Raw genomic sequence first — 12,828 nt, 5'->3', positions numbered from 1 at the left:
TCTCTCTTCCCCCTCACCCTCGTTCTCTTTCCCCCTCCCTCGTTCCTCTCTCCCCCCTCCCTCGTTCTCTTCCCCCCCTACCCTCGTTCTCTTCCCCCCCTCTACCTCGTTCTCTTCCCCCCCCACCCATGTTCTCTTCCCCCCCACCCATGTACTCTTCCCCCCCACCCACTGTTCTCTTCCCCCCACCCATCGTTCTCTTCCCCCCCCCACCCATGTTCTCTTCCCTCCCACCCTCTTCTCTTTCTCCCCCCCCCTCCCTCTTTCTCCCCTCCCACGCTTCTCTTCCCCCCCTCCCTCGTTCTCTTCCCCCCTCCCTCGTTCTCTTTCCCCCCTCCCTCGTTCTCTTCCCCCCTCCCTCGTCTCTTCCCCCCCTACCCTCGTTCTCTTCCCCCCCACCCATGTTCTCTTCCCCCCCACCCATGTTCTCTTCCCCCCCCACCCATGTTCTCTTCCCCCCCACCCATGTTCTCTTCCCTCCCCCACCCATGTTCTCTTCCCTCCCACCCTCGTTCTCTTTCTCCCCTCTTTCTCTTTCTCCCCCCCTCCCTCTTTCTCCCCTCCCTCCCTCTTTCTCCCCTCCCTCCCTCCTTCTCCCCTCCCTCCCTCCTTCTCCCCTCCCTCCCTCCCTCCTTCTTTCTCTCCCCCTCCCTCCCTCTTTCTCTCCCCCCCCTCTTTCTCTCCCCCCCCCCCTCCCTCTTTCTCTCCCCCTCCCTCCCCTCTTTCTCTCCCCCCTCCCTCCCTCTTTCTCTCCCCCTCCCTCCCTCTTTCTCTCCCCCTCCCTCCCTCTTTCTCCTCCCCCTCCCTCCCTCTTTCTCTCCCCCCCTCTTTCTCTTTCTCCCCCCCTCTTTTTTCCCCCTCTTTCTCTTTCTCCCCCCCCCTCTTTCTCTTTCTCCCCCCCTCTTTCTCTTTCTCCCCCCCTCTTTCTCTTTCTCCCCTCTTTCTCTTTCTCCCCCTCTTTCTCTTTCTCCCCTCTTTCTCCCCTCTTTCTCTTTCTCCTGCCCCCTCCCTCTTTCTCTTTCTCCTGCCCCCTCCCTCTTTCTCTTTCTCCTGCCCCCTCCCTCTTTCTCCCCGCTCATCTTGTCTCCCCATTCTCTCCTCCCCCAAAGAAGAAACACACACTCCACGCTATTTCCTCCACCTTGGCCCCACCCCAAGCTCCTGACAACACCTCCTGATTGGCTGCTGTTGGGTAATGCAGCCAATCAGGATGAAGGAAACTGCCCAGCCCCCTAGCAACAGCCCTGCTCAGAAAACCCAAGCTGGTCACTGTCCAGAGAGGTAATATCCAGAGAGGTAATGTCCCGAGAGGTAATGTCCCGAGAGGTAATGTCCCGAGAGGTAATGTCCCGAGAGGTAATGTCCAGAGAGGTAATGTCCAGAGAGGTAATGTCCAGAGAGGTAATGTCGGACACATATATGTCTGCTATTACCTCTCATTTATTACTGGGACAGAGTGCCCACATACAGGACAGTCGGATTCAATACCGGACACCTAGCAACCCTGCATGTGGCATGTCAGCTTGGAAATGACTGCGTGAAGCTGCTGCCGTTCATAATAACAAGTAAAGCATCTTTATAAAGGTCCACACTGAAACTGTAATTTAATTAAATGGGCTATTCTAAACTTGTATCAGTGAGTGACCTAATGGAATAAGAATTTATCTAACTCTTTCAGTTCCCTTTGCTCAATACTGATGTATGTTCCTTGTGTAATCTCGCAGAATAAGACACTTAGCTGTGAGACGAGTCTCCTCCAGTCTGACCGGGTCCAAGTGGTTGTCATTCTTAATGACTTTTTTGAACAAACGTGGACCGACTCCAAGTGTATGAGTATGTATTCTATCCAGTCCGTGTTACTGTGCTAGATACACATATTGAGTCCTCGTAATAGAAAATTAAGTCAAGTTTGAGGCATAAGACTCGGTGTAAGTAATTCTCTCCATAGAAACATATATTGTTCATAAGTTGTGATGCCTTTTTTAATTGGATGAATATAAAGAGAAGTAATAATTCATGTATTCTGTAATAAATTATAAATGAAACTCAGTGGAAAAATATAGCTATACACTTATATTTTTATTTCTATTCCATTTGATAAGAAGCTGCAAATCATCCAGAGAATGGGGAACATGGCTTATCTCCTTGGTTCGAAAAATGTAATAGACCTCTTTTTGAAATGAATGGATTTTAAATATCACACAGAAGATGTCTTCACGGCATAATGCATAGGAGCCTAATAGTTTAAAATAGCAAACCAGCGACTCATTCATTTTGTTAGAGGGCAGGAACCGGGGGCCCTCCGGAGCTGCTGTTTTTAGCACCAGGGACCTACATGTGTCCCGATATACTCCCCGGTGACGTTACTGGTTTAAAACTTCATCCAGGGGAAACAAGTTGGGCATCAAAACTTGTGCCAATAGGGAAGCACAACATGTTCGATTTTGCGCCTTCCTATTGGATGTATGTATGGCACTGAACCTTATTTTAAAAAAAAAATATATATATATATATTTAAAAAAAAGTCACTCTGCAGCCAGTTGACTACTCCGTTATCCATTTAAATTGTAGTAGCAAAATAAAAGGAATGCTAACAATATATTTTTTCATTTTCCCCTTAGTGTGCTTACAGAACGATAGTAGAGACTTGCTGAATAGCACCATAGAATTTATGAATTTATTTGATGAATTGAATGATTGCTTTGAAAAAAATATGCAGGTAATCCTATACTTTGACCTTTTTTTTTTAATTTAGATTATTTTAAAATCTTAAAATTCCATAAGGCATGAAGCCGCAGATTGCAGTCCCTGCACTTTGGTTATTTGTATAGTTTGAGATCATGCACAAAAGAAAGAACAATGCATTGCGTGCTTCTCTTGCACTGAGGCAGTTATCATTTTGTTTTAATAATTAATGTTTTATTTCAGAAGCCGGCAGGCCAGCTGCAGCAAGGCAACAACCCTGGAATATGCAAAAACTGCAGCGAGGGTTACAAAAAACTCAATGTTCTGTACAGCAAGCTAGAACATGAAAAGGTCTTATGCATTGATTTAGAAGATGCTGTAAGTATGTGCGTATTTGGAAATCGTGTGTACAGTGATATTTGGGAAAATACACTCGGAAAATGTGTTCTAGGTTGAATTGTGCCATCTTTATTTTTTACATTCATGTTATAAATAACAATATCTCTAAATTGTTTTTTTTTATATATATATATAATATATATATATATCACATACCGTACTATTTTCTAGTGCGTAATGTGTGTCCATACAATGTCGTGTTTCTTGATAATGAAAACTAGGTTCAGGTAATGGTCACGCTATTATGGATGTCTCGATCCTGTAATTGTGAGTTGGGAAGACATAACATTACCCTGGTGTTTAACTACATTTGTTTTTAGAATTCAGTGCTACCTCAGGTGACCCGAGGCTACATATTTGCATATAAATTGTTTAGTCTGCTTCAGTCTTCCTAGCAGGGAATATGGTACTGAAATTGGAAGGAGGACGCATCTTTGTGCTCTTTGTCTCCCTAGCCTCTAGTATTTTACCACATTGTCTTTGCTTCTGTGTGGTTAATGCACAGTATCATTTAATATACCACTTGGTATTCAGATGATTCACGAGCATAAAAAAGAAATAAAAAAAATAAACCTGCCAGATGCTTGTTACTTACTCAGGCAAACCAACCACCTACCTACACAACAGCAACTAACATGCACTCTGAGTGGGTTGAGGAGCATTTAAGATTTTATAGAGCTGGCATCTATTTGACCAAACAATGTTGTATTTGCAGACCTTTTCTCCCTCTGCTCTCCAGTAAGATGACCATCTTATTCTGACTGCCATATGCAGACTTCGCCGTTCCTATCATTATATTTCTACGTCCCCCTGGACGTGCGAATCATGTCTTTGGCAGTCAGAATGAGGTGCAGAAGTATCCCATGTTGGTGATGTCATCAAGGTGTCACAGTATGTCTTGGCACAGTCCCTTTTTTTTAAATCAAGGTCACTCTGTCCATTCAGGTGTGACAGGGAAACAAGGGGGATTTCTTCTTGGTTAATTGGCAGGAGTTTGTTTAATACTAATGTCTGTGGCTCACCCTAAAGATTAATCATAAATTATGATCTACATTGGCAATCTAAAGTGTCTTTTACAGATGTTAACTCTGATAACTTTTAAGACCGGAATGCTGTTGTACAACTTTTGAGGGATTTTTTTATTTTATTTTTTTGACAAATGTCACTTTTTTTGTTCTTGTAATGAATTATAAGGCTAATTAGTATGCTAGACATGCATCCTGACTCACCTACTGTATGTTCAATACATGACTGTTGACTCTTGTTATTCTAGATGAACAGTACACGCAGACTTTGGAGCAAAACCTTCAACTGCACAGTACCTTGCAAAGACACGGTGCCAGTGATTGCAGTCTCTGCATTTATTCTTTTTCTGCCAATAGTTTTCTATCTCAGCAGCTTTCTTCACTCTGAACAAAAAAAGCGCAAGCTCATTTTACGTAAGTACTTGTTGCAAAAAATATGTGGGGTTGCGTGCTTTAGTTAAAAGTGAATTTGGGGTTGGATGTAATCTTAAAGCATTTAGATGTAATCATATACTGTATGCTGAAGCATGTGATCAAAATCGAATCTTGCTACTGAAATGAATACAGTTTATTATATTTATTCATGGGCTAATTTATCACTGAAATTTTAGGTGGGGCTTTAAAAACAAATCGGAAATATTTATTCACTCCTTGCAAGAAAACCTATTGACCGTATCCTGGGTGGTGCCCAGGATTAAAAATGTAATCCTGGTGCTTATGTTGCAGATCTAACTGATTTGTGAGTCGCTGTGGCTACTGGCCACAGTGCAACATATCCTGCTTTACTAGCACAAGTGCTTAGTCTGGTAGAGAGGAGAGTGAGCAAACCTGGGGAGGGGGGGGGAGTGGCGGGAGAGAGAGCGAGGTGTAAGGGAGGTGGGCCCATGAATATGCCCACCACCTGTTCTAATTTCTGCCAGTGCAGAAACCTTGTGTTGACATACACAGAGCTGCCACCAGCGTTTGGTTTGGTTTGAAAGAGGCTTAGACATACTTGGCAAGTACATTCATAGTGAATAATACGATAGACACATTCAATATCCTACATCTGTTATCAAGGAGTATATAAGGGGTATGCGTGGAAATGTACAGAGCTAGAAGACAGTCGCTCATCTGAACAAGTGAAAACAAGGATGGAAAATGGTGCTGAAAAGATCGCAGCCTCATGATTTCTTACAAAAAGCTATGTAAGGTATTGTGGGGTGTGACATCGGCAAACAGAGCAGTGACTGACAGCTCACCAGCAGAAAGTGCAGCATGCCCTCATGGAAATTAAAATGGCCATTAACACAATCGCATAGACAAGCTGGAGCAGTGGTGCTCACCAACCACCTGGCCATAGACTGATCCTGGATATTAGGGCACAACTGTTGGCTCTGCAAGAAAAACAGGAGTATTATGAAAATCGTGCCCATCTCAACAACCTGCACCTTAAACACCTCCCAGAGCAGGTCATGCAGCTGGAGAAAGTACTCGCATGGTGGCGGCTAAAGGCTCTGTTCCTGGACTCCTCGCCTTCCCAGCTAACCCTAGACAGGGCTATGATCAAGTTTCACAACTATAAGACAAAGGAAACACAGTTGCCCAAAATGAGAAACAAGGGCCTAATGCTGGGTGAGCCCCCAATTCAGATTTTTTTGTGACCTTGTCCCCGCCACACTCGTGCGCAGAGTGGCTCTAAAGCAGGTTTCCCAGGCCATGAGAGAACAGCACATGCTACTAATGGGGATTCCCGCTCTGCCTCCTGGCCTTCAGGAACAGAATCCATGCTTCAATTAAAGAGAGCGACATCTCTAGAGAGACTGGGTCTACAATGGAGATCACCTCCGCTACGTCAGAGAAGATCACCCATGAGGCCACAATGGAACATGGTGGGAAGCGGTCAAAGAGAGACCGGTCCAAAAGCATGAACTGGACTGACCATTGTTTGATAGGAGCCTGATAAGGCCCAGACATTCAGCTGTTCACTGGGACTTGGTTGCACTATGACCTGATTATCGTGGGTGGTTCGTATAGTGTGTTTGTTGGCTTGCCTGCAACACAGGCATGCACAGAACTTGTAAGTTAAACTAAAATGTTATTATGGTGCGATTTCCCCTAGTTCCCTTTTTGTCCCCGTTTTCTGCCCCCTTCCTCTCGCAGCAGTTTAGAGTTCACAGGTGCATGCTCCTGAAAAGGTCCCACAACGCTATGTTTTCGGGCTGCCGGGGGGACACAAAGGTGGAACTGGCAAGTAGGGAAACATGTATGTATGTGTTTCCTGGATAAAAAGATTGGCGGCCATCTTTTTGAAGCTCGTCTTTGCCACCCATCTCTCGATAGGGTTATTAAGCCCCTTCACATTGTGTGAAATTAGTCTCATAGGCATGTCATTAATGGAGACTGTAGCTTATTGTTCTCACATTTATATTTAGCAGGATCTACAGTTAGGAGCTTAATGTGCCACTTGCCAAGCCAGGTACACCTAGGTGCCTGAAAGACAATAGAACAGGTAAGACAAAAAGGGACTAGTGCGGGTAACAAATAGGGAGAAAAATAATCCGGATAAGAACGAACACTACCTATACGATCCAAAAAAACATGGGCATCTATAATTGAGGGGCCGGGGGGGGGGGGGGGGGGGGGGGGGGGGTGGGGGGGGGGGGGGGGGGGAAACAGAGCCACATTCCCTAGACCCATCTTCAAGTTGGGTTTATATATGACTGTAGCAAATCCACAATACAAAGCATACCTGCCCACAATTTACTTACTCACTGGTAGTAGCGGCAGTAACTATGTATCTTAACGAGACACTGTGCATAACACAAGGCCAGTTGCACAACACAGACATGGCTCTGTCTCAAGTTTTAGTCCTGACCCAACTTGAAGATGGGTCTAGGGAATGTGGCTCTGTTCCCCCCCCCCCCCCCCCCCCCCGGCCCCTCAATTATAGATGCCCATGTTTTTTTGGATCGTATAGGTAGTGTTCGTTCTTATCCGGATTATTTTTCTCCCTGTTTGTTACCCGCACTAGTCCCTTTTTGTCTTACCTGTTCTATTGTCTTTCAGGCACCTAGGTGTACCTGTCTTGGCAAGTGGCACATTAAGCTCCTAACTGTAGATCCTGCTAAATATAAATGTGAGAACAATAAGCTACAGTCTCCATTAATGACATGCCTATGAGACTAATTTCACACAATGTGAAGGGGCTTAATAACCCTATCGAGAGATGGGTGGCAAAGACGAGCTTCAAAAAGATGGCCGCCAATCTTTTTATCCAGGAAACCCATATTCGTACTAAATTAGCCCCTACAATTGTTGACAAAGGCTCCCCTCAAGTATTCCTGGCCTCGGCAATGTAATATTAAAAAAAGGGGGGGGGGGGGGAGAGATCTAAAACATGCCCGTTTGTCCTGCAAAAAGTGAGCGACCTGGAAAGCTGGAACGTTGCTTTTTGGAAATCCCTGTGGGTTTGTATAACTTTAGCAGCCATGTATACCCCTATGAGAATAGAGGTCAATTATTTAGGACATTTGCAGTGCTATACAAACATTCCACAGGATATTTAATTCTATCTGGGAACTTTAACACCACGCTTGATGATGATACTTATGGTCACAGCCTGCTTTGAGCTTCCAATTGGCTCATAGGAAGGGTGAACTGAGGCTGCTTTGAGAGGGGTTGAAAGAGTGTGGCCTATCAGACACCTGGAGAGGGGCCCACCCACACCAGATCGAAGGAATAATCTATTCGGCCCCCACCATATATATATATTTTTGTTGACCTTGTTACTTCTACCGCTAATGACGGGGGACAAAAATACACTCCATAACATGGTCTGACCATGCTCCAGCGGAAATCTCAATAGGGAATATGTATGCTCGGTATTAAATGTCCTTATTACGTCTTTTCTATAGATTTACTCCAGCATAACAGAATCCAGCATTCTTGTCGTTGCACACAAAAACAAAACGTTTATTTTGAAAATAATTACTGGCATAAATAGTAAGAATAGCGATGATGACGTTTCAAATAGATTGATATTCTTAAGAATCGCTGCACAGCTTTCTTTCTGTTTCTGAGTGGTTCTTAAAGTCACGATAAAACTTCTGATTCCTCCATCTTGGTTTCAACCTGTCTCTCTCTCTTCTTGGTGAAATCCTACAGTATGGCCTCACATCATGGTGGTATTAAGATGTGCTTCTCTTTCCTCCCACCTCGCCTTCTTTCCGCCTACACTGCTGCATATTTATCCAGATAATATTCCTTGAATCAGCTCTCTTAATATATATTTCTATTCCAAATTAGGTCCTGCAGCTTCAAACTGATATGATCTCATAAGAAACAGCACACTTATTCTATACATAGAATACTGGAATAGTCTCAGATCTCCTTATCAATCCAACCTAACTGTCATAGTCTCTTCGGTTAAAACCTACAGTTCTTAATAATGACTCGTGGGCTGTACCCGTAATATAACTCTCCAATGTAACTGAACATACAATCAGATAGTGTGTGTGTGTGTGTGTGTGTGTGTGTGTGTATGTATATATATATATATATATCACACACACACTATCTGATTGTATGTTCAGTTACATTGGAGAGTTATATTACGGGTCTAAATTCAGTGCTAATCTGCGATATGAGCTCTGGAATTTTCAGTAGTGATTTGTTTAATCTCCAGGCACTTCTTCCTGCCCGAGTGTAAGAAATCCAATTTAACAATAATTATATTGTAATGAATGAATCTGTTATCAAAGGTAGATTTATTTATTTATAAAATGTTTTACCAGGAAGTAATACATTGAGAATTACCATTCATTTTCAAGTATGTCCTGGGCGAATGTCATAAGTATACAGTATAATCGTCTGATCTTTCTTCCACACACACATATATATATGATGAAGTGTGGCTAACTCTATGGATAGGTGTATCCAGAGGAGTATACAATGGTGTATTAATGCCCAGTGTTAGGGTAATTCACTGGCCCTAGTGTTCCTCATATGGAGAGAATGGGCTAGAGTTCTTATGGTGAAAGTAGCGGCAGATCTCCCCAGTCTAAAGTCAGATGATAATTGGGCACTGTCCTGCCCAATTACAATAGAGGAAATTTGAAGAATAATAAGGCCCTCCTAGCCCAGACGGGTTTGAAAATGCTTACTACTGTATACATTTCTTTAATAATCTTGTTTATACAATAAAATCTCAGACAGCGCTAATTTCCCGACCTCCATGTTGGAAACCAAAATCATTTTACTCTCCAAAGAGGTCAAAGACACTTTTGTGTTGTAAGAGTTACATGCCCATCTCACTGATCAATGTGGATCTTAAAATGTTCTCTAAAATTCTTGCGACGAGACTTAACAATCACCTGCCCAACCGATCCATGCAGATCAAGTGGGCATTATTCCGGGCATCAGGCAGCTAATGACTGCACCCGTAGGGCGATATGTCTCGCCCAGATATCTAGAAACCAGCAGATCTCCATGATGACATTCTTAGATGCTGAAAAAGCCTTTGACCGCATTGACTGGATATACTTGTTTGAAGTCCTGAAGGCTTTTAGCGTTACCCCCTTTCACGGCTACTATTTGCATTAGCCATTGAACATTAAGCGGCGCACATTAGACTAAATGATAACAGGGAAATCTAGATTAAAAATCTGAAAATGGGAAACTTTCCCTTTTTTGCAGATATTCCGCCAACAATTTCATAGCCACTCTCATCCCTCCCGGTACTTTTTTTTTTTTTTTTTTTATCTCCTGGACACCTTCCAACTGCTGTCTGGCTTTTAAGAACAACAATTATAAGGCGGTGGCATTCAACATAAATATACAGAAGCACCATGTAAAACTTATCTCCGTGAATTTTAATTTCAAGTGGAAGTCACATGGCCTGAAATACGTGGTCATATTTCTTATATGCTCTCAAACACTTTATATAAAGCAAATTCCCTCCCCCCCACCCCCCCATAATAGTAAGAGATGGGTGCAGACAGTCTGTCCCTCCCTGATGAGGATTTGGATAAGTGAGACCAACCTTGAAATTCACCCTTTTCACAGTGACGCTCGTTAAAAATATGGGACGCAGCTAAGCTAAAGCACTCACAACCATTAACTCCCCCATGTTGCCTCTGTATAATCAAGATTTTGTTACGGGTTTTAGTCTCTGGAGTTCGGTAGTTGGAGTTTAGGAAGAGTCACAAGAATTATTCACCTGTGGCAAGCTAGGGGAGGCCAGGCCGTTTGAACATTGGTTCAGGGACCTTGGCCTGCCACACTCGGAATTCTTTAGGTTCCTTCAGCTAAGTGCATTCGCAAATACAAAAGCCCCTTTGTCAGACCTCAGAGTTTGAGAATTAGTGTGTCCAAGGGCACCCAGAAAGGTCTTATATCCCAACTACTGTATACATTTATGTCCCTTATTGATTCCACAGTTAAACCTCGCTTTATTTCTAAATGGGAGGAAGAACGGGGGGTGTACTAGGTTCAGAGGAATGAGAATATATCTTCACAGGGGTAGCCAAAAGCTCAAATGTGTGTGGTTTAGGAGAATGCATTTAAGCTCCTGCATCAGTGGTACCTCACTCCTCTTAAGTGGTCTGTCTTTTTTATCGCCTCTGGTTCTCAATGTACAAGAGGGTATGGCCAAATGTGTTTCCTTCCTCCATATGTGGTGGCAATGCCTGAGAATAAGGGTTCTGTGGGAAAAGGTGCATGAAATGCTACAAAGAATCCTGGATGCCTATTCCTTTTGGACCCATGGTCTGCTCTACTGTTTTGACCATTTGAAATGCTAAGCAAGAAATAAAAACTTATGCTTCACATTTATTCAGCCACGAGATGCAAGATAACGTTGGCCTGGAAGAAGCCAAATGCCCCATCTCTGGACCAAATCGGAACTAGAATCTGTAGGATTTTTGTAATGGAAAAACTGACTAGCATACAATCTGATTCCTTACATAGATTCATAGGGGTTTGGGGGGCATGGTGAGTCTATATAGTAGTTAACTTTCCAAGGATACTTCTCCGCATATAACTGGGTCTCGCTCTCACTTGAGTTACTGTTAATTATTCGATGGATAGTTTTGGGCATTACTAGCAACTGCTTATATTATGTTTGGACTTAAGACTAAATATCTTTGGTGAACACATGCACTTCACGGTTTGATCCTGTAAGACCTTAAGTGTTATCTTTTTTTGTCTCTAGTTTCCCCCCCTTTTGTATTACACCCTTCTTTACATCCTGCATCCCTTTTATCATTATCTAAAACACTAATAAAATCAGAGATAAAATAAAAAGCTAAATGTTGCACTTCTGCTTTAGAGAATAATCTTTTGCCTTGCACAATAACTTTGGGATGGGGGGCTCTTTAATGCGTGACCACACTGGTTACAACTTTGAGATTTCCTACTTTTAAATTGATTTGACTTCAAATTATTTGGTAAAAATGTCTTAAAAATGGCTGCTGATGTCAGTGGATGCATCACTATGTTGAATGCACATATGTTATATTAAGCTGCTATTTCTATTTTGGCTGATCGGCAAAAGGAATCTCTGGTATTCATAGTTGTGGATGTTAGGAAATTAGAATGTTTCATGAGTTATGGTTAAAGTGTTCAGAAGAGGAAAACAAACCTCCCCAAAAAAAAACAAATAAGCAATTCTAATTGTGCTTTAAAATGTACAGCTGATATATAGAACTAAGTAACTACTCACAGAACCATAAATCTGAGTGTAAATCATTTCTAAAGTCGTTTTGTTGTTTTTGTTAAAAAAAACATTGCATAAAGAACAGAGAAAAATAATCATTATTTTTCTTTTGTATTTCAGCCAAGCGTATAAAATCAAATGCCAACATACAAGATAATAAAGCTAACTGAACCATGGTACTATAAAGTAACACGTTGTTGCACTGGACACATGGATTACCATGGAAGCCTAAGAAGGAAAAGGCCTGGACAGCAATATACCGAGGGGTTTCTTGTCATAGCATCATGAAAAACCTGAAAAACATAAATAGGTCCTTGATTTGTTAAAGGAAGATGAATGATTGTAGCAGGATAGAAGTTTGCGCTTGCCACAAATGTTTATATTTTGGCGTATTTTCAGTGTGTTTACCTTTTTATTGACAGAGAATGGTACTGTGTTAGTCTGTAGAATGGGTAGAAGAGATATAGTACTTTTTTTTTTTTTTTCAATATCTTTCAGTATTATTCTGTTTGAAGAAGGAACCTTTGTGGTCCTGAAAGCTTGCACTCTTTTAAATCATGAGTTAGCCATTTAAGGTATCCCTTCTACTCTACTTTTTGTTGTTTTTTTTACTTTTAGGAACCATAAAAATTGCATATTTATGATAACCAATTTACTTGGTCAGGAAGTCTTATTTCTCTGTGATTTGGAAGTGTGATGAATACTGTAGGTTTATTTTTCTTTCATGTTTTAATATTCCTTTTGCTTTATACCGAATGCACCGCCAGATCGAGGATATCTAGAAGACACATTTTCTGAACATGTATATTTATACACATTTGTGTTTGCCTGGATGTGCCTCCCGTTTTTCCTTTTGGAAATTCCTGACAACACTCCAGTATGTGGTTTGTAAAACCCTTGTTTACTTAATTCTATTCCAAAAGATTTCTTCCAGAACACCAAACTCTGTAAGAAAATGCCAGATGTGTGAAAATCACGTCGGTTATGTGGTTTCTTTTATAAAATAAATGTCCTTTTGTGCTA

The 12,828-nt window shown here is 42.1% G+C and overlaps 1 protein-coding gene across 2 annotated transcripts in view; it reads left to right on the top strand.

Moving 5' to 3' along the window:
* OSTM1 (osteoclastogenesis associated transmembrane protein 1) overlaps positions 1-12,828 on the top strand; it is a 17,334-nt gene extending 4,506 nt beyond the window's left edge. Inside the window, exons 2-6 of one of the 2 annotated variants that reach the window (XM_075597568.1) lie at positions 1,725-1,833; positions 2,622-2,719; positions 2,932-3,063; positions 4,358-4,523; positions 11,926-12,828. In XM_075597568.1, coding sequence (XP_075453683.1) covers positions 1,725-1,833; positions 2,622-2,719; positions 2,932-3,063; positions 4,358-4,523; positions 11,926-11,975 — 555 coding nt within the window. In that variant the 3' untranslated portion in view covers positions 11,976-12,828. Of the gene's footprint in view, positions 1-1,724; positions 1,834-2,621; positions 2,720-2,928; positions 3,064-4,357; positions 4,524-11,925 lie in introns of both variants that reach the window. The other variant, XM_075597567.1, reaches the window with a different exon arrangement.

Source organism: Ascaphus truei, chromosome 4, assembly GCF_040206685.1.
Source record: "Ascaphus truei isolate aAscTru1 chromosome 4, aAscTru1.hap1, whole genome shotgun sequence".
Classification (NCBI taxonomy): domain Eukaryota; kingdom Metazoa; phylum Chordata; class Amphibia; order Anura; family Ascaphidae; genus Ascaphus; species Ascaphus truei.
This window is presented reverse-complemented; position numbering and strand designations above follow the sequence as displayed.